The 20,362-nt window shown below is 40.7% G+C and overlaps 4 protein-coding genes across 5 annotated transcripts; 3 read left to right on the top strand and 1 right to left on the bottom strand.

The window, feature by feature from the left end:
* The first annotated feature begins 3,183 nt into the window (after positions 1-3,183).
* Positions 3,184-7,742, top strand: LOC122042048 (26S proteasome non-ATPase regulatory subunit 7 homolog A). The gene is made up of 10 exons (XM_042601977.1): positions 3,184-3,465; positions 4,700-4,792; positions 4,877-4,958; positions 5,336-5,432; positions 5,512-5,587; positions 5,746-5,804; positions 5,904-6,026; positions 6,277-6,334; positions 6,451-6,536; positions 7,427-7,742. The coding sequence occupies exons 1-10, from the start codon at positions 3,279-3,281 to the stop codon at positions 7,493-7,495; spliced, it is 930 nt and encodes a 309-aa protein (XP_042457911.1). The 5' UTR covers positions 3,184-3,278; the 3' UTR covers positions 7,496-7,742.
* A 217-nt stretch (positions 7,743-7,959) lies between these two features.
* Positions 7,960-14,160, bottom strand: LOC122042047 (signal recognition particle 54 kDa protein 2-like). Of its 2 annotated transcripts, none has more exons than XM_042601975.1 (9): positions 13,815-14,160; positions 12,454-12,553; positions 10,326-10,479; positions 9,680-9,926; positions 9,435-9,583; positions 9,114-9,214; positions 8,872-9,029; positions 8,541-8,655; positions 7,960-8,471 (listed from the first exon to the last, which is right to left on the bottom strand). In XM_042601975.1, the coding sequence occupies exons 1-9, from the start codon at positions 14,043-14,045 to the stop codon at positions 8,137-8,139; spliced, it is 1,590 nt and encodes a 529-aa protein (XP_042457909.1). In that variant the 5' UTR covers positions 14,046-14,160; the 3' UTR covers positions 7,960-8,136. The 2 variants fall into 2 exon arrangements, with proteins under 2 accessions (XP_042457909.1, XP_042457910.1); XM_042601976.1 differs by having other exon boundaries at positions 9,776-9,926; positions 13,815-14,158.
* A 1,098-nt stretch (positions 14,161-15,258) lies between these two features.
* On the top strand, positions 15,259-16,134 carry LOC122042049 (non-specific lipid transfer protein GPI-anchored 15-like). The gene is made up of 3 exons (XM_042601978.1): positions 15,259-15,649; positions 15,717-15,854; positions 15,922-16,134. Exons 1-3 carry the CDS (start codon positions 15,268-15,270, stop codon positions 16,029-16,031), a joined length of 630 nt encoding a protein of 209 aa, XP_042457912.1. The 5' UTR covers positions 15,259-15,267; the 3' UTR covers positions 16,032-16,134.
* Positions 16,135-16,547: 413 nt separating this feature from the next.
* On the top strand, positions 16,548-17,326 carry LOC122042050. Its single transcript, XM_042601980.1, has one exon. The coding sequence runs from the start codon at positions 16,787-16,789 to the stop codon at positions 17,216-17,218; it is 432 nt and encodes a 143-aa protein (XP_042457914.1). The 5' UTR covers positions 16,548-16,786; the 3' UTR covers positions 17,219-17,326.
* Positions 17,327-20,362: the final 3,036 nt, after the last annotated feature.

The raw sequence follows: 20,362 nt of genomic DNA, 5'->3' as shown, positions 1-20,362 counted from the left end.
GCGTCGCTGGTGTCAAACCGGGACTCGGTAGAAGTGTACCAGGGCCCCGGGAAGCCGGCAAGAGGCTGCAAAGAACTTGCCATTACAAAACAAAGGTCGAGATTTGAAGAAAACCAATTGGCGGGGATATCGCCTGAATACAGACGCTGAAAAAATCGAGAATGGGAAAGAACGCTAGGAGATGAAAAAGCTCGGAGGTCAGTGCGACAAGGAAAAAGCTTACAAGCAAAAGGTCGACGGAGAGACTGCTGGGGAGGGGTCACCGAAGAAGCAGTAAGAGAATATCGTTGGAGCACGAAGCAGGCAGCACCAAAGAGCACGAAGGCGAAATGCGCAAAGGCAGCGACACGCACGGGCTTATAAGCCTGGGGGTCGGCCGATCGGAGCCATCCGATCTAGGTCGGAGAAACCCAGGCAAAGATCGGATTATTGAATTCAAAAAATCAAACATCACATCAATACCCTATCACATCAGGCGTGCGGCGACAGCAGGCGTGACACATGGCGCATTGCCACGGGTCAGCATTTAATGAAGGTGTCGGAGCGTGCTCAGTCCTAATGCATGGAGATTTGCACGATTTTCCAGAAATCTGGATGACGTCAGCCTAGTTCGCGCTTGCCCGAGATAGCTCAAGAAGAAATTCCACAAGTGCAAACCTTCGTCCTGCTGATCGGATTAAGGAAACATACCTACGGTCGAACGACAAGCTTCAACATGCCTACCGGCAGGGAGTAGTCACATCTCGATCAGAAGCCTCATAGTGGCGAAGGCCGATCGAGAGGAAATCTGCTCAGATAATTGTCTAGTCAGTCGGACTTACAGCCTCCTTAGACTAGACTTAAGGGAGAGATTTGTGATGCGGTGATGATGAAGGACCCCACCCCACTGCCACGGTGGAGGTCAAAGGAGGTCAAAGTCAAGACGGTCAATGCGCAGATGGCATCGGTCGGTCAGTCGAATCATGCCCAGACCGGGGAAAAGGGCTCCGACCCACCGTCACCTCCGATTAGAGATGTAAACAAGCTGAACTGAGCCGAACAGTATTAGGCTCGAGCTTGGCTCGTTTAAGTTATATTCGGGCTCGAGCTCGACTCGAGCTCGAATCGAATTTTTATTACAAGGCTCGAGCTCGGCTCGATTTGGAATTATCAAGCTCGTGAACAGTTTGAGCTCGGCTCGTTATTAGCTCGATTATCATAGTTAACGAGCATAATTCCTTAAGCGAGTTCGGGCTCGTTTTCGTGCTCATTTTAGAGCTCGTTTTAAAGTTCGTTTTAAGGTTCATTTTAGAACTCATTTTTTTGCTCGTTTTAGTGCTCGTTTTTTGTCTCAATTTAAGGCTCGTTTTTTGGCTCATGAGCCTACAAATGAACATGTTCGCGAGCTCACGAGCTGAATATCCTTAAGCTCGAGCTTGGCTCGATAAAACTGTCAAGCTCGAAATCGAGCTCGAGCTCGGCTCGATAAGATAAATTAACGAACTCGAACGAGCTTTTTATCAAACTAAGCTCCGAATAACTCGCGAACCGTTTGGTTCATTTGCATCCCTACCTCCGATACGAGGAGCAATCAAACAACCAACGCTCAAGGGAGAATGGGCAAAAGCAGAAGCCGAGCGGCTCTCTCGTTCGTCCAGACAATAGAGATGCGCAGAGTCCAACTTACAACCGAGCGGCTACCTCGCTCCGCCTGGCAATAAGTTTCGACCGAGCAGCTACCCCGCTCGGTTTAGCAACAAGCTTCGACTGAGCTGCTACCCCGCTCGGTCTGGCAATAGGCTTCGACCGAGCGGCTACCCCGCTCGGCCTGACATCAAGCATCAGCAATGGCAGAGTGAACCTTCGGTCGAGCAGACACACTAGAGGAACAGAGAGGTTCTGGCCGACCAGACGGGGCACTAGGGCGGTGAATGTCTGGTCGAGCGGTCAATCCGCTCGGCCTAGCAGTACTAGAGCTGTCAAACGGGTCAACCCATGGCGGGGCGGGTCAGCCCATGGCGGGACAACCATTTGGCGAGGCGGGGCGGGCCGACCCGTCAACTTGGCGGGTTGAAAAATTTCCAACCCAACTCAATGCAAGGCAGGTTGCGGGTTTCGCGAGCCAACCCGCGGGCCCATCAATTTAAAAATGTTTCATATTTTCAACGTTTTACTTCGAAAATATTTCATCAACCAAATGTATCGATAAACATGTATTTTAAATATAAATGAACACAAACGAGTAGTTATGTAGAATGAAAAGTACTATTTTTATTTCAAAATTATAACAAAGAGAGATAATAACTTGGTAAAAAACTTAGCTTACATGTGTTTCTCAACCCGCGGGCCAACCCAAGTCCATCGCGGGTCGACCCACGCGGGTCGCAGGCCTAGGCGGGTCGGCCTATGGCGGGCTTGGGTTGATAAAATTATAACTCAACCCGCTTAAATCGTTTGGCAGGGCGGGCCAACCCTACGGGCCAAATCCAAATTGATAGTTCTAAGCAATACACTCTTGATATCCAATGATATCCTTTTAGGAGTTAGTGTCACCGACGCCGGGCATGGGCTACCAGAAGATCGTACGACGGAAGCTTTCACTGTCATTTCAGAGATATGTTCGGTCCGTTAAGGTACTATGTCAGGGACACTTTACTCACACGTCTTTTCAGAAAAAGCTTTGAGAAACGTGCTCGCCTTGGAAAGCGTGCACGCACACTATCGAAGTTCTATATAAAAGGGGATCCAAGCATCGACAGAGGTACGCAATACATGTGATATTCACTATTTGTCTACCGTTCTTGTTGCTCCGCTTCATTTCTCATCATCGGTGACTGACTTAAGCGTTGGAGGGTCAACATCGGGGACTCCTTCTCTGGCTCGACACTGACGTAGTCTGTGTTGTAGGTCCGCGTGAAGTCTATAGGAGATCAGCGTGAGCGTCACTTCCTTATCTTTACGTCTCTTCGACTTTTAGACATGATCAAGCTAATTAATATCTTATGTTTTAAAATGCAAAATAATTAGTATATTATCTAAATATTAGGGTAAACATATAAAAATATATAAATAAAGTTTGTATGTATATCTATATTTTGTAAAATATTTTGAACGAAGAAAAAATATTGATTAAAAAAAACTTTTTTATTTGCCTATTGATTATTTATTTATTTATCTATTTTTATTTATTTATTTATTAGGACTTTTTCTTTTCTTCTTGCGCTGCTCTTCCATTGCTCTTCAGAGGAAGCAAAGGCTACAGCCCTAGCGAAGAGGAAAGAAGGGAGAGGGGGAGGAAGATGGATGTGGTGAAGGCCCAGCAGTTGTCCGGTAGGGCGGTGGAGAAGGTGATCGTCCACCCGCTGGTGCTGCTCAGCATCGTCGACAACTACAATCGCGTCGCCCGCGACACCCGCAAGCGCGTTGTCGGCGTCCTACTCGGATCTTCCGCCAAGGGCACGGTCGACGTCACCAACTCCTACGCAGGTCAGGCCTCTTCGCCTTGATCCCAGTCTCGCTACTTCGGCCGCATCCTGTGATCTGAGTGATAATCTCTTGCTGTTAGGTTAGAGGATTGTCTAGATAGATCGTGACGGAGCGAGGCTAAGTTTGATAACGGGACTAGAGCCTAATTGTAAATCCATGGTTTTTTCTTGATTAATTTAGTGGTTGATAATGTGTTCGTTGAACATTATAATTGCTTGGGGATGCAGATGGTGTCTTGGTGAACAAGTTAAGGCGTTATGTTCTGCTTAATTCCTGCTCATAGGCCATGGAGTCTTTAAGACTTTTCCTGAGAATAGAGTCATTTTTAAGACTTTGGTTTTTTACTTGTTGATAGAGTTTATAAGGTATTGAGAGATCATGCACTATTAATTTTTATTATATTTGGTGGTTTGAGGATGTGAGCATTTTCTTTCAATACATTGGGATTGGTTTCTCCGATGTAGTCTAGGTGAGTGGAACCGAGATTGGCATTGGCCAATCCTATTTCTCCTGAGAGTTTGAAATTTGTGATGTTTACAACAAATAATCAAAGGCAGAGATAACTACCTCAAATCAAATAGTTGGTGAAGGAGTTAAATGAGATTTCATCAGATTATTTAATAGTTGAGGATCATATTTATTCCCCTTGTTTTTGTTCCATAGTTTAAAACTATAAGTCCAGATCCTACCTCTGATATGACCAAACAATATAGATATTGAACGTATGGGATAGGGGAACAATAAGGCATTTATGTTTTTTTTTTTTTATTTAGATATACAAACAAATGAGAATGCCAAGTGAAAGTTAGCTTAGTTAAAAAAAACAGCATCCCAGCAAGAGGATGTCTGAAATTTTTTTTGCATGTGTGCAGTTCTCACTATTAAGTAATAATCAAATGGATATGTGAAGCAGGAAGTTTTTACTTGTTTCATTAATAAAGCACCAAACGTGATTTTAATCCTTATTCAGATGAATATTTTGAAATATAGTTCTTTGCTTATTGATGAAGTAAATGAAATATAATTCAAAGACAGATTTTGGATTATGTTGGTGTTATGAGTCAATTGCTCAAGTGGTCGTTTTTTTTAAAGTGGGCTTGTTTATATTGTACTTGGAGCACATTGCTATTCTGTGAACAGATCCTTCTCAACCAATTTTACTTTTCAACCACCTTATGCTAGAATTATGCCATTTCGCTGGTTTATGTTCCTCACATCTTAACAATTGTTTCAGTGCCTTTTGAAGAGGACGAGAAAGACTCGAGCATTTGGTTTCTGGATCACAATTATCATGAGTCAATGTTTTCTATGTTCAAAAGAATAAATGGTGCTTACCTGTTCAAACTTTGATTTTTTTGTGAAAGAATACTAATCTTTCTTTTTGTGCCTAAGTCAATCTTCTTGTTTGTAGCAAAGGAGCACGTTGTGGGTTGGTATAGCACAGGGCCCAAGTTACGGGAAAATGATTTGGATATCCATGCTTTGTTTAATGAGTAAGATTATCGATTCACTTAGTCGTTTAATTTAACATTTTTTTAAAACAAGAAGTCTTCTTTCCTAAAGCCACTATCAGAGAGTTAACACTTACCTAGTTCTTTATTAAAGTATAATCACTGGTTCTCTGTCTACCCCTCTGAATAGATATCAAGTGGTCAGGATGACTTGCTCTTTCTTATAAATCGTAAACTGGTGCTTTGCAGCATTAATTTTGATGCAGTTAATTTTTCACTTAATTATCTTTGGGAAACAATAAATAAGTTTAGTTGGCTGTACTGAATTGAAATTTTTTGGGTCATTTTTCTTTTTTGATAAATAACATTTCGGATCTAGTTGGCTATATCATATTGATGCGTTGTGCTTGTCACTCCAGCTATGTTCCAAATCCTATCTTGGTAATCATTGATGTCCAACCTAAAGAGCTTGGCATACCTACAAAAGCATACTATGCTGTGGAAGAGGTCAAAGAGGTGAGTGTGTATTGGTCTAATGAGTTTTATGTATTTGTTTATTTAATGAGTTTTATTAAATTTTTATATTTGCCTATAGAATGCGACACAGAAAAGTCAGAAAGTGTTTGTCCATGTACCCTCAGAAATTGCAGCTCATGAAGTTGAGGAAATTGGTACTTAGTTGTTCAATTGAGACTCCCATGATTCTTTAAATATATACATACACACATATACTATTCAACTTGAGTAGCCATTTGTGTGGCTGAATATTCTGTTTGTGAAAATAAACTAGCGAAGTGTTTATGTGGACTAATTTCTCCTCTCTTTGCAGGAGTCGAACACTTGTTAAGAGATGTCAAGGATACAACAATCAGCACCCTAGCGACTGAGGTTATTACTCCTAATTGAGCAGTGCAACATTAACACAACTTATGTGTGAATTTGTGATACATGATCTGAGATGATTGTTAAAATCTGTGTTTTGTGCAGGTCACTGGCAAACTCGCAGCTCTGAAGGGGCTAGATGCAAGGTTACACGAGATACAAAGTTATCTAGAACTTGTCATTGATGGGAAACTGCCTCTGAATCATGAGATTTTGTACAACTTGCAGGTACAGTACACCTTATCTTCTTTTATCATCTTTATAACGAGCATTTCTTGTTAATTTTCCCTTAATTTTTCTCTGCTTACACATCAAAATTCTTGATCTCTAATCAAATGTGTTCAGCAATTTTCTATTCATATATGCATATTTTCATTACAAACTTGCATTCACCAGTGTTTGAAATCTAGCATATCGAAGCATATATGTGATCATAATCTTTGTGCTGATCCAAATCGAAGTAAATTATCTCTTGCAGGACATTTTCAATCTACTTCCAAACCTCAATGTGAATGAATTAATCAAGGCGTTTGCAGGTAATTTTGTTACCTACAGAAAATCAAAAGCAAAGTCTATGCAAATTCTTTCTTCTTTGTTTTTTTCCAGAGTTTTGACATTTTTTGTTGACATTATTTCCCTTCCATTTTTGCAGTGAAAACAAATGACATGATGCTAGTTATATACCTCTCTTCTCTCATCCGAAGCGTTATCGCCCTTCACAACCTGATTAACAATAAAGTGAGTCTAGTTTATTCTGCATTTTCTGACTTTGCTGCACGTCTGTTTCGTAACTTAGAGTCTTCCACATCACTGATATTTAAGTATAGATATCAGTTTCTATATTGAAAACGATGGCCGGAAAACAATATTTTTACAATGATTCAATATACATCAGGAATCAGTATAATAACTCACAGGTAACTAGTAATTTCTAGACTATAATTGTGTGCTTGGTATATAAAAATAGTTATTCTGTAGTCTATATATCTCCAGGGAGTAAGTATTGTGTCAGATGGCCAGTCAAACCGAGAGGGCTAACAGTCTGGTCTATTAGTATTGTGCCAGATGGCCAGTCAAACCGAGAGGGCTAACAGTCTGGTCTATTAGTTATGCAGGGTAAATTTGTAGAATCAAATTGAACTCATCCTGCAAAAAGGCGAAATCGCTCGCCCCTAGCGCCCCCACCGCATCCAACCCAAGGTCATCACAAGGGAGGTAAATCACGGTAGCCGAGAGGGCAAGTGGTGGGTGGGGTGAGGTACACAGGGTCCGGAGATTTACACCCCGACATCCCTGTAGTTCGACCCCGCATTCTCAGCTACAAACATAACCGTCACTTACCATCTCGGATAACTCCGTGGGGTTCAAATTGGACTCATCCTGTTAAATTAGTTGGACAAAATATTCATGATGGATTATATTTTTATAAATGTGAAAAATATTATTCAATGGCTATTCCATTGTATGAACCAAACAAGAAATACTTCATTTTATCTCTCATTTATGAATCAAACACATCATAATAGCCTCAATCCTCTCTCTTATATGAGCACAAGTTCCTTAGATTTAGCTGCATCTGCTATCGGTATGTAATAAGCATCTGATGTTATTCATTTTGGTGTTTGTAGATGTTAAACAAGGACCACGAGAAAGCTGAAGACTCCAAGCCTTCTGCAACTACTGCTACTGTAAACTAGGATCGCATAACCCTATACCTTCTGCTACAAGTATTTTTATGCACTGAAACAGGATCACTTAGCTTATGGATTTCACTATTTGGTTAGTTTATCTAGAGGTCGATTTTGCACCAAACGTCGTCTGGATTCTTGCTTGGCCGCCAAATTCGCTCCAATGTGTTATCACATAGCAAAAACATTTAATTCATTCGAAGGTGATACTTTAATTATGATTATCAATTTGTTAGTTGGATCATCTATTCAAGTACTTTCGGCTCAAATCAAATAAATAGCTTATGGTGTAAATTTTATTTTATTTTATTTTTGTGGTAATGACAAATACAACATTGAGCAACTGCTCTCGAGCAGTGTTTTCAATTGAATCGGAGGGGAATTTTTTCTCATTATATAAAAATAAATCTTGATTAGCAAAATTCATTCAGTATTATCATATTTCACCAAATAAAAAAAAAAGGCAAGCAGAATGATTTCTCTACAATTTGAGATTACCTAGAAGTAGCTAATTAATTAATACATTCTCCATCAAATTAATATTTCATTATTATTCCTCCCCTTTCACTGCATGGTGATAGAAATTCTTTACCAGAATTCAAATTGCCTTTGCAGCATTGTCTTGTACAAACGATCTTTAGCTCTTCACTCTACTTGTCACCCTTTCCAAACATTCCGCCCAAACCGCCCATGTCTTTGGAACCCATCTGCTTCATCAGGCTCTGGAGCCCACCCATGCCGCCGATCTGCTTCAACATTTGGGGGGGCAAGACCTTGCTCATGTGTTGTGCGTTCATATTTCGTGACAAAGCACTCATTTCACCTTTCTTTGGGATCTTAAGCCCCTTCATCTTACCCCAGATTTTGGCAAGGCGCTTGTATTCCTCCAACATCTCCATGACATCTCTGACAGACCGGCCCGAGCCCCTTGCAACCCGCATTATGCGGGAATCATTGAAAAGTTTCGGATTTGTGCTATCCAACTCTGAGTTGCACAGGAAAGGAAATGAGCATACTGTTTGCCCAGCATTCTAGAATTAGTGATCAAATTTACCTGCATTTGTCATGGAATCCATCATTGTCATGTAACGCTTGATTTTTGCTTGACTTTCTTTCTCATGCCCTTTCGGCATCAACTCTGAGCTAAACCCAGGCAACATAGAAAAGACCTAAATGTAACATAGTGCAAGTCAGATCGGAAAAAAGAAACCATGTCGTACTAGAAGAAAAACTAGGAAGAAGTATAGCAGCCATAAAACAAATCGATATAAATTTCATGATGTTGCAGAAACTGGGCTAGTACAATGTGATATTGAAATGCATGGTTATTTGCTCAAGAAATAACTATTTTGCTAATAATACCGATGATACAGAAAAATTTCTACCTGTCCAATAGGACCCATTTTGAGAATATTCTGAAACTGCTCGTACATAAGACGGAGAGTAAAGTTTCCTTCAGAAAGCTTCTGCAGAAGCTCAGGTTGTTGATCTGTAGGCACGACTTCATGAATTTTGTCCATGAACCCAGACCAATCACCCATACCTACAGTTGGTGAAGAGTTAGAATTATCAGTTACCGAGCAAGCAAGTATTGTAGCAAATATCAGTGACATAAATATTACTATACCTAAAAGGCGACTAACAAATGGCTTGACGTCAAATACTTCAAACTCCTCCATGTGCTCTCCAGTTCCAATAAAGATGACAGGGCTTTTTGTGGCCGCAACTCTGCAAGGGGAGAAAAAAATATCCATTAAAGAAAGGTACCAAAGTGTTTCGGATTGCCGGCCAGAGGGTGTAATAATATTATACGTAGATAAATGCAAGCATATAACACATTGTTCCGTACAAAAATATAAAAAACAAAGTTCAGGGAGAAAACAATATAAGGCCCGAAGTTTGTGAATTACAATACTTGAGTCAGATGAGTGTAACAAAGAGCTCTTACGCACTAAGTGCACCACCACCTTTTGCGTGACCATCCATTTTAGTGATGATCACAGCTCCAACTGCTACACTCTGTTTGAAGGCTTGTGCTTGATCAAACGCTGCTTGACCAATACTACTGTCCATGACAAATATGATGAGATCCGGTTTCTGAGAAACAAGAACGAAGAGATTAGCATATTTTTTGTTGTATGCAACAACACTCAGATGTATATATGAAATGGATAGAACAATATATATATGTACCGTTGCTTCTGACACTTGACGCATAGCATATTTTTTGTTGTATGCAACAACACTCAGATGTATATATGAAATGGATAGAACAATATATATATGTACCGTTGCTTCTGACACTTGACGCATTTCTTCAAACAAAGCAGCCTCCTGTTTGTGTCGCCCGCTTGTGTCCACAATGATCAAATCTCGATTTTCTTTCTTAAACGTTTCAACTCCTTCAACAGCAATTTTTACAGGATCTGATTCCATGTAGCTGTATCAAGTGATCAATGAGATCTGTAAATACGCTGAGCAAAGACTTCAAGTGCACAGACAACAGCAGCATGATACTCCATTCAGTTATAAAGCAAAATAGGCAGAAAAAGAATATACATTAACTCACTGGACAGGATGAATCACTATATTTGCTGTGTCACTATATTTAACTATCTCATGCTTCTAAGCTTCTAAGATCAGTAATATTAACAGATTCTTCAATAATTAGGTCACCCAGCAGCACCATTGTGCTAATGGGAATGCAATAGTTGCAATGCTTAACAAAAACTCTAGTTGTTCCAAACAAATACTGTTAACAATAAGATAACAAGGAGCGGCTAAGAGGAGAATAAGAAAATAAAAAGAAAAAAAATCAACAACCTTCTGGAAACATTACCTTCCATAATAGGGGATTTTGGTTTTGGTTGCGTTTTGCTTTAACTGATCAAAAGCACCAGCTCTAAATGTATCAGCACAAACTAATGCAGGTTTCCATCCTTTCTTTTGATAAGAATATGCATATTTAGTACAAGTTGTTGTCTTTCCAGAACCTGATACAAACAACAATCTTTAAGTGACACAATAAATTGTTTGAACATAGAACCAATTATAAGGGCAACGTTTCGTAAGCAAAACAATCTGACTGATGTAAGGTAAACATAGTACAAGTTAAATTATGTAGTTATGAGTATAGGTGTGTACTCCCATACATAGTGGTGAAAAGCACACACCTAGTTGCTAAGTTAAATTATGTTGTTATGAGTATCGGTGTGTACTCCCCCACACATAGTTGTGAAAAGTGCACGCCTGGCGCACAAAACTTAAATGAATCGCGCTTAAGCGCGTGCCTTTTGAGAGGTTAAGGCACACCAAAGGCACGATTTCCTCACTTTATTGAAGTTTTTTTTTAAAGTTCAACCCATACCTTTAAATACCCTTTACATTAATTAGGTTGCATTAACTTGCATGCATGAGACACATTTTTCTTACTTGACTCTTCCTCTCCCCTAGAAAATGAACATCAACCTCCCTTAGTCCCTTGCAAACTTATTTCATTGATTTTTTGACTCTTCCTCTCTCCTAAAAAATCAGCATCAATCTCTCCTTTCCTCCACTCCTTTCTCAAACATGAACTCTTCTCTCGCCTACAACATCAACATTGGTCTTCCAGATTTGGCTACACTTTCTTGCTTTGTGCTTTTTCCACAAATTTAAGTTCATAAGTTTTTTTATCAGATTTTTTTCCTCACAGAATCAAATTGTAAATTAGTTTAGAATTTACATTCTAATGATTGTTTTTTCGTTCCTCACAAATTCAATGTAAATTAGTTTAGAATTTACATTCTAATGATTTTGTTTTTTTGTTCCTCACAAATTCAATGTAAATTAGTTTAGAATTTTCATTCCACTAATTTTGATTTTTCTTTAATTTGAAGTTTGATTTTGATTATGAAGATGAACTATTTCAATATTTAAATGTTAGCGAATTTTATATTTACATTATTGTTTAATAGTTTGTGAAATATTTAAATTTTGTTAGTGAAATATTTTAGCAAAAATTTTCTATATATATTTGAATTATAAATATTTATATCCAAAGTGTAGTAAGGTGTGTGCCTAGCGCCTCAAGCCCCCCAGCACCTACGCTTTTGGGTGCCTCACGCCTCGAGTAACTATGCTCCCATATAGTGTTTAGTCAAAAATACAACTGTAATAGTTCTCTTTTGATAATTACAATGTAATGCTATCCTTCAAAATTTGGTATCACAGTCAGCTCTCTCTCCTAAGGTTAGATTTTTTTTCAATTCCCTTAAGGGTTACGGGTTAATGTAACAGTATGGCCTCCCTCCCCGACCATCTCATCATAGAAGCAGAATATCTTTCAATACCTTTTCAATGACCTTCCTCCTGATTCTGTCTATCAGAGTAATATTAGGCTTTATCGAGTTGTTCATCCCGATATCTTTTTTTTCCATACAATCCTTTAGATTTTCTACTTCATCTTTGAAATTCAGTTTGATGAGAATTTATTGCACCAATTGTATTGAAGATTAGATCAATACAGTCAAATTCTCTTCTGAAGATAATTACCAACTTCGGTTTAGAGAGATACATATCAAAGCTTCACAATCACAGCATTAGTATTAAAACTATGTTTCTGTAGGGATAATGATGCATAACTAAGATTGCACATAACAGTGATGTGAGCCATGCACCAATTTGCACACATTATTTAGTAACCATGGTGAATGATTGCCATGGTGAAAGTACTAAATGATAAAGCCAATTGAAATCCAATGCATATGCATATTATCCAAACTGTTGTTTATTTCGTGTATTCTTGTTGATATATCAAATATTTTGTAATTGTGGTGAATCTGTCTTTTGTGTTTTTGTTGGTCCAAGTCATTGCGACAGCAAAAACCTCATTAGTTTATGAAAAACACTCCAAGTATACATTTCTAGCATAACTCTGATCATTATGATGATGCAAGTCTCAATTGAAATTTCAATTATTGATATACCTTGGAGGCCAACGAACATTACCACACTAGTCTTTCCCTTCTTGGGAGTGAAAGAAGGTTTGCCAGGATCCAACATCTTGCATAGCTCATTGAAAACAGCCTAACAAAATAACAAAAACCAACCACGCAATTAGAACTGGTACAATCATTAAAAATGAACTCAACTACCAACTTCTAGCTACAGACCTACATGTGGCACAATGCAGAAAAGTAACAAGTCAAAATGGCAAATCATTTGTTTAGATTGACTGCAGAGTTAAGAGTAATTTTCAGGCAGTGTACATGAAAAATAAATTTGAAAAGAAAAAGAAGAGGAAATATAAAGCATTTTAGATAATGTGCATTTGAAATCCATCCCATTTTCCATGCAAAGCCATGCTTTAACATGGTCATCATCGAAAACACTGGGTAATTATTGTAAGGCAAATCTATGATAATTCACATAAATGTGTAACAGAAACCAACTTCATACCCACCAAATTACAGGGAATTCACAATATAGAGACAAAATACAATTATTTTATGTATTTTTCTATCAATTTTGGTCTGCAAAACTAGCATTATAGCTAGATTTTTAAACAAGCATGCTTTTCAGCCACACTATACAACAAAAACAACAAGAACCACGCCTTTATCCCACTAAGTGAAAAAAAAAAATAGAAATTGAACCCCACGTGAATCAAACACACAACCTTCTGATATGGAGTCAGAAATTGTCTATAATCACAGACAAAAGCAACAGAAAATTACAAGCCCTGCCGCATCAATTGTCTTGGATCCACTATATGAATATTACATCTTTATTGAGCTTTATACGTTGCCACTGAACCAAGATAATTTCAATCTCTTAGTTAGTTTTTGGAGCTTTCCCTCTATCCCTTGCACCTTCCAAATCTGATTGATCAACTTATCTAAAGAATTTATTGGCACTGTTCAAAGATGGACATATTCTTAACCAATTTATCTCATCTCATTTTTACTGTAATATCTACATGGATGTGCTCAGGAATACTAACACTTCTATTTACATCACTTTGTGACTAACCCTGAAAATTCATCCGAATATTTTTACTTCTACAGAACTATTTAATCGCAGAGGTTCACATAAACGTCACGGAATGATTTCAAATCCAGGAAACAAAGGACGCTCACACTGCAACAATTCAAACACATAATTCAGTCATGATATGATCCCATAAATCCTAATTCTAACTTTGTTGTTAAGTATGTGTTATTTTCCCCCTGGGAACTTTTAACCGTCAGATCTTGTAATAGGGAAAAAAAGATATCAAAATGGAATATTTATGTTAATCCTAGATCGGAAAATTCTAAATGAATTAGGGCGACAGATAGGCACCGACCTGTTGAATAATTCGACGCTTGTTGTGACCCGCGGCTAGCTCGTCGAGGTTGACGATCCGCTTGATGTTCGACTGCATATCTCGTACCAGCTTGAACTGCACGTCGGACTGCAGCAGGGCGCGGGAGATCTCATTGAGGCACTCGCTGAGCACCTTCTCGTCGATGATGGTCGCGTTGCTCATCTGCTGCAACGCCCGGGCGATGCTCCCTCCGAGCTGTGCGAGCACCATCTTTGCGCCAAGATTCGCCGCCCGATACCGATTCTTGGAATTAGGGTTACGTTTCCAGAACAAGAATGAACAGAGGAGACGACGATTGCAAATGGGGAAGAAGCAAGAGACGGATCGGAAAGGTAGCAAAAAAACAAAAAGGAGAATTTTGCAGAATACCCCTCAGTAAATACCATTTCTAACGTAAGCCATACTAGGCCGTCGTGCCTCACGGCCCAAATTACTTTATATGGGCCGTACACTGCTCGGAACCAATTTTCTTATGATTTGGACCACCTTTTCTGATGGTATTATGAAAGGAAGCCTGCATTCGCGTAACAATTTTCTTATCAAAATCACACCGTGCATTTCCGTCGTACCACTAAGTTGTATAAAAAAAAAATTCTAACTCCGGGGCAATGGTACAGTCGCAGCAGACGTCTTAAATTTTTTTAAACATCTAACACATCCGAGAATTGAGTCCTAATTCCAACGAATTAACACAAAAAAAAAAAATCTTAATAAATAAATTGAGCTAAAAATGTTAGATGGATGAGTCATTCATTACAAAAAAAATTTCAATTTACTGACTAGTAAAAAACTTTTATAATATTAGATAAATCATCTCCAGAGTTAATCGACGTAAGTTAAATACTTGATATCAATTAAAAAAAAAATTGGTAGGATCGTACAATTCTATGATCCGATCTTGATCGATTTGATCCTGACCCTAGATCGATTCTGTGTAGGATCACGATTCTATAAATTATGGAGTAGAGAAAAAAAATTAGAGTAGAGAGAAATATTTGAGAACAATGCAAGGAGAGGTATAATGGAGATTAGAATTGTCAAATTTAGGTTGGATAGGTCTCATTAACCGGTCTGGTCAAACAATTTAAGTAAATTAAATTAAATTTTTATCAGAAAATAAAAAATGTTCACAGTCCACCCGGAACTTAATCTATCAGATACGCTAATGAGAAATTCCAAAAATACCGAAATGAAGGTTAAACACGTGTCCAGTTTTAATAAAATGCCGATTTGCTTTCCATATATGATCTGATTGACGAGGCACTTTAGAATGCCATTCAGCCTTTGTTCGTTCACCTACCAAGAATTTTTGCCTTCCATTCCATTGCCAAATCGAAGTAGGAAGAACTGGCCACCCGCCATTAACAAACTCAATGCTTCTCCTTATAAATATACCTTTTGATTTTCCCTGCCAAAGTGCCAATCCAATTGCATGCACCGCCACCAGTTCGATCTCTCTTCGATGGCACGGACCGATTCACTTGTTCTTCCGATGAGCGTCGTCGCGCTGGCGCTCCTCGTCGGCATGCTCCAGTTGGCTGCGCCGCCTCCGTCGGCCAGCGCCCAAACGCTCGGGTGCTCGCTGGCGCTGTCTGGCCTCTCGCCCTGCGTCAGCTACCTCGTCGGCAACTCCTCGTCCCCGACGTCGGCGTGCTGCTCGCAGCTGGCGGGGCTGATGCAGACGCAGGCGCAGTGCCTCTGCCTCATCCTCGGCGGCGGCATCTCCCAACTCGGCTTCATCCTCAACCAGACGCAGGCCTACACTCTCCCCGGCGCCTGCCGGATCAGCTTCTCCGCCGGCCGCCCCTGCCTCGGTCCGCACCGATCGCAACCTCTCCTAAATTTTGCTCAATTGCTAACTGCGTAGTTCTGGTGGTGCAGGATTCAATGCGCCTGCTCCGGTAGGGGCACCGGCGGAGGCGCCTGCCCTCCCACCTGCTGCTCCTGCAGCCACGACGCCAGCTCCGACGGTGGATTCAACTCCGACGTCGATACCAAATGCCGGAGAGCCATCTCAAGGTAAGCGATCGGATAAACTAGCAGATCAAATTGTGATGGAAAGTAAGTGTTCGTCGTTTTGCTGCAGGGAATGGTTCGAAGACGACGGGACAGGCATCGGCGGCGGGGAGATCCTTCGGATTCACGCCTGCTCTGTTCTTCTCCATTGTCGCCGTGGCTTCGTATGCTTGGATTTGAATTCGATTCAGATTATTAATTGGCGTTGCTTTTGTTTCTTGTATTCGATTGTTTGTGATTGATTGCTAGAGATTGAATAATATTACTTTTCAGATTGCAGAAATCGAATTTATTTACATTATGTGAAATTAATATATATATATATAGAGTTAAGAAAGTCAACGGTCCGAACGAAGTTCTCTCAATCGACCGCCGCCACAGCACCGCGACAAAATCTTGCACCGTCATTTTGCCTCGTCTCGTGTACACGTGGCGAGGAACAACTGGAGCCAGGGCCCAGAGGGCGGAGGCGAATGGGAATATTTTATCCTTATCGATACGGATCCAATACAAATATAACTTTCGTTAGGATGTTACACTTCCACACCGCGCACATCACCCTGCGTGGGCAATGATTGAAGGATTACGGTTACCGTACAAATGGACTGCAAGGTGTCGCGTCGATTGCAGAGGATCCCAACCTGTCTATTCTTTGCCCATCACAAACTGCCCCTTTTCCTTCCATAATTAGGTTTTTCATCCTCTTCCCCAAATCGAGTGTGATTTCCTTCGCTAGCCTCCTCCGCGTCGATCAAAAAGCAATTTTCTGAAGGAATTTGCGTTGTGTTTCGTATTCGAGCTAAATTCTCCTTGTTATCGATCGGGAGGCAAAAATTTTCTGAAGGAATTCGTTTTTTTGTTTCGGATCGAAGCTTCCGCTGTTCGCTCGCGGTAAATCTGAGTTTTCCAGGGCGGATTAGGGTTCCGCAGGAGGTATGAGGGTGCATCCGGCTCCTTGCAACATCATCTCCGCCGCCGCCGTGCTCGGCCGGCAGAAGAAGCTCTGCCGCCTGCCGCACGTCTTCAGCAAGGTCCTGGAGCTGCCCTTTTCCGCGGAGGCGGACGTGGCGGTGGAGGAGGACGCGGACGGTTTCCGGTTCGCCGCGGCCACAGACGAGTTCTGGGGCGCGGTCCGAGCCCACGCTATCGAGATACACCCCGGGGTGATGAAGGTGGTCGTGCGGGACGGAGGAGGAGGAGGAGGCGGCGGCGGTGGTGGGTACGAACTCGGCGAGGGGATCGACATGAACCGGTGGAGATTCCGCCTGCCGCCATGCACCCGGCCGGCGCTGGCCACCGCTGCTTACGCCGACGGGGAGCTTGTGGTGATGGTGCCAAAGAGGGCCGAGTTCGAGTTAAAAAAGTGATTTCATTCGTCTCGCAATTGTACAGCTTCAAGTTTATCGATCCTGTAAAAGATTAATTGATAATTAGAGTAATTCAATAATAACATTATTAATATTATTATAATCAAATTGGGCCGGGCCAATTAAAAGTCGACAGAGATTAATTAATGTCTGGCCCACTGATCTCCATCTAGGGTTTCAGTTGCGCTTTGTTTAATTTAATGAAACGATTCCTTCCTTCCTTCCCTGCCATTTCCTTCGACCTCGATTCTTCCTCCTGGCGCGCGCGTACGAGGGCTGCAGTAGGGCGAGGAGAGAAACTACCCTTGTTGCCGACGTCGCCGTAGTTGGTAATTATGTTAGTTTTACTCTTCTTATTTCGAGAGCGTGTCTTCGTTGATGTCTTCTTCAAGGACTTCTGGAGCATTGGTGCAGTGCGCGAGGCATGCCAAGAAGCGGATACAGCAATGCGCGGGGCGTTGTCCAAGTCCAAGTCATACAGGAGACAAACTTAACAATCTTTCAAGCATGACATGAAATAGACTTGATCATGCATGTAAGGCATGCCAAGCAACAGCAAAGATGTGGCGGTGTGTAGAACTGTCTAACCACAAGTCATGCAGGAGTAAGATTTAGATTGTGGCGAGCAAGTGCGAGAATTGGACGTGTTGGGTTCGAGCATTTAGCCAAGCAAAACTTGCATGAAAAGCAAGTCATGACATGTGGTGAGCGCATGCAATATAGCATAGCAGATGGAACAGTAGGGGATGTTTCACCTAAGTTAAGTTTGTGGTGCAGGATTTGGGCCAGACACGGAACGTGCACAAGGCGTGCATACAGACTTTGATGCGGTGTTAAAGAAATGGAGTCATGGGTCAAACACTGGCGTGCAGACAGAATTTAGCATGGTGCCAAAGAGCAGAACCGTGATCAAACACAAAGCGTGCAAACTATCATTTGGCATGGAGCCAATGCAGTAGAACCATGGGACGAAGCACAGGCGGTACAGTCTGACACTTGGCATGGGGCAAATGCAACAGGATGATGGGGCAAAGCACAAGGTGTGCAAGTTGTCACTTGTCATGGTGTCAATGCAGCCAAAACATGTGGACAAAATGACTTTGTATAAGTTGAGTTGGTTTTGTATATATGGCAAGGGTGGTTGGTGCAACTACCATATAACCTCCATTGTAGCCGTCTATGCATGATAAATAGGTATGATTGGCATGGGCATGGGAGGGAGGCAAATTGTGAAGGAATTATGAGGAAAATCGTTAGGGATTTGTGTGGGCAAATCATAAGTGATTTGTAAGCGATTCTGTATTGTTCCATTTGTATTCTTTTGTTATTGAGAATAATAAAGGTTTGAGAGTTTTTCATATACATTTGGGTGTTACTTGCTTGTCTGTGGCTTTTCTTGGTGAAATTGTTTTGTGTATCCTTTGGAGTGTTGGTAGGCTGAGTCAAGTATGGGGCTTAATTGACATGTAGGGAAATTTTTTTATGGTAGAAATTTATCCCATTGACAACTGGTATCAGAGCGACAAAAGATGACTGAAACAACCACGAAATCAGGGAACAGATTGCAATTCTTGAAGTCTTGAACATGTTCCTGAGAGAGATGTTGATTACAATCTAATGGCAAAGGTTGTCCATTTAGAGGCTGCAATTGATCAAATTCAGAAGCCTCTGATGGACAATGATGATTTGCGCTTTTAGATTGTTCTGCAAAGAGCAATTTCTTCCAATACATAACAAGGGAGGAGTCATCCTACAGTAAAAGTTCTAGAACCAAAATCCTTTGGTGGCACACGGAGTACCAAGGAACATGAAAATTTCTTATGAGACATGGAGCAGTATTTCTTTGCCTTCTTGAGTGCTTGAAACTGTGAATGTGACAATTTCTAACATATACCTTGGTGGTAATGTGAAGTTATGGTGGAGAATGGGCATCATGGATGATGTCAATGTTGGTCGAGAAAAAATTGGCACTTGGGTTCAGTTGAAAAACGAATTGAAGGCGCAACTTCTTCCAGGCAATGTCTTGTGAATGACCCTAGATGGGCTAAAACGTTTCAGAAAGAAGGGTTATGTGAGAGACTATGTTAAAGAATTTTATTGTTTGATATTGGATATTTCCAAGATGTCTGAGGAGGACAATTTGTATAACTTTATATACGGTTTGCAAACGTGGGCACAAATTAAATTTCGAAGACAGAACGTAAAGGATCTTCTTGGTGATATGGTTGCTACTAATGCCTTGGCTAATTTTAATACAAACAAAGAGAGTTTGGATACTTCTCCACCTTCCAAATTCATTAGGAATCGAAAAGAGAAGTGGAATGGAAGAAGGATTCGACTAACAATCAGCGGAATGGCAAGAAGGATCATGCTATCGCCCAAGGAAAGAACAATTTAAAGAACCAAGGATGTTTCTTATGCAATGTGCCTCACTTGGTAAGGGATTGTCCCAAGCGAGAGAAGTTGAAAAAGAACAATAAATGCCAGAACAAGAAGTTGATCCTCTTGTTAAACCTTTACTATTGTTGAATTCAATTTTTGGTATTGATGCTAATGAAAATGAAGGAAAAGTGGAGGTTTACAGAGAGGAATCTAGCAAGGTCATGGTTACTATGTTGGAGTGGGAGAACTACCTACGGAAATGTTCAACGAGGGTGTCGAATTTTTCTGGTGCGGATGGTTTGTTAGCCCCCTAACCACAGAAGGACAACAAATTGTCACTCAGACATCCGCAGTTCGATCTCCTAAACTACGGTGCATTTACAAAGATTTTTCTCCAAATGAGAAGCATAACCATGAGATGTTGGACTTCTGGCTGTCCACCATGAGCACTTCCCAATTTATCCTGACCATCGATGGAAAACTTTCATGAAACCAGATCGGTCTCCTAAGTTCGGTATTACATGACTTATCTTGTTTTTTTTTTTTTGCCATTGATTTAGTTCGATAATATGTTTATTCACTGTCTTTCCTATGTTTTAGTAGGCAACTGATTCTTCATTCATAGCACCGTTTGAGCAGAGCAAGGAGCAATATCGTCTGTAGTTCAATTCGGTTTGATCTATTAACACCGATGTTGGCTTCGTGATAGTCTTTGTAGAGCTGGAGAAGTGGCCAATCCACGGCAGTGCAAGATCCCAGATT

Source organism: Zingiber officinale, chromosome 2A (genome assembly GCF_018446385.1).
Source record: "Zingiber officinale cultivar Zhangliang chromosome 2A, Zo_v1.1, whole genome shotgun sequence".
Lineage (NCBI taxonomy): Eukaryota > Viridiplantae > Streptophyta > Magnoliopsida > Zingiberales > Zingiberaceae > Zingiber > Zingiber officinale.
Note: the sequence above shows the minus strand (reverse complement) of the source record. Positions and strands in the feature narration are given on the sequence as shown.

Bases quoted from the DNA above. Each gene is read 5' to 3' on its own strand.
- LOC122042048 (XM_042601977.1), top strand. From the start codon at position 3,279: ATGGATGTGGTGAAGGCCCAGCAGTTGTCCGGTAGGGCGGTGGAGAAG. The intron at 4,793-4,876 runs GTGCTTACCTGT...TCTTGTTTGTAG, and splicing joins TATGTTCAAAAGAATAAATG to CAAAGGAGCACGTTGTGGGT. The intron at 6,537-7,426 runs GTGAGTCTAGTT...TGGTGTTTGTAG, and splicing joins ACAACCTGATTAACAATAAA to ATGTTAAACAAGGACCACGA.
- LOC122042047 (XM_042601975.1), bottom strand. From the start codon at position 14,045: ATGGTGCTCGCACAGCTCGGAGGGAGCATCGCCCGGGCGTTGCAGCAG. The intron at 10,480-12,453 runs GTATATCAATAA...TGTTTGTATCAG, and splicing joins AATGTTCGTTGGCCTCCAAG to GTTCTGGAAAGACAACAACT. The intron at 9,584-9,679 runs GTACATATATAT...CTTGTTTCTCAG, and splicing joins GTCAAGTGTCAGAAGCAACG to AAACCGGATCTCATCATATT.
- LOC122042049 (XM_042601978.1), top strand. From the start codon at position 15,268: ATGCACCGCCACCAGTTCGATCTCTCTTCGATGGCACGGACCGATTCA. The intron at 15,650-15,716 runs GTCCGCACCGAT...CTGGTGGTGCAG, and splicing joins CGCCGGCCGCCCCTGCCTCG to GATTCAATGCGCCTGCTCCG. The intron at 15,855-15,921 runs GTAAGCGATCGG...GTTTTGCTGCAG, and splicing joins TGCCGGAGAGCCATCTCAAG to GGAATGGTTCGAAGACGACG.
- LOC122042050 (XM_042601980.1), top strand. From the start codon at position 16,787: ATGAGGGTGCATCCGGCTCCTTGCAACATCATCTCCGCCGCCGCCGTG.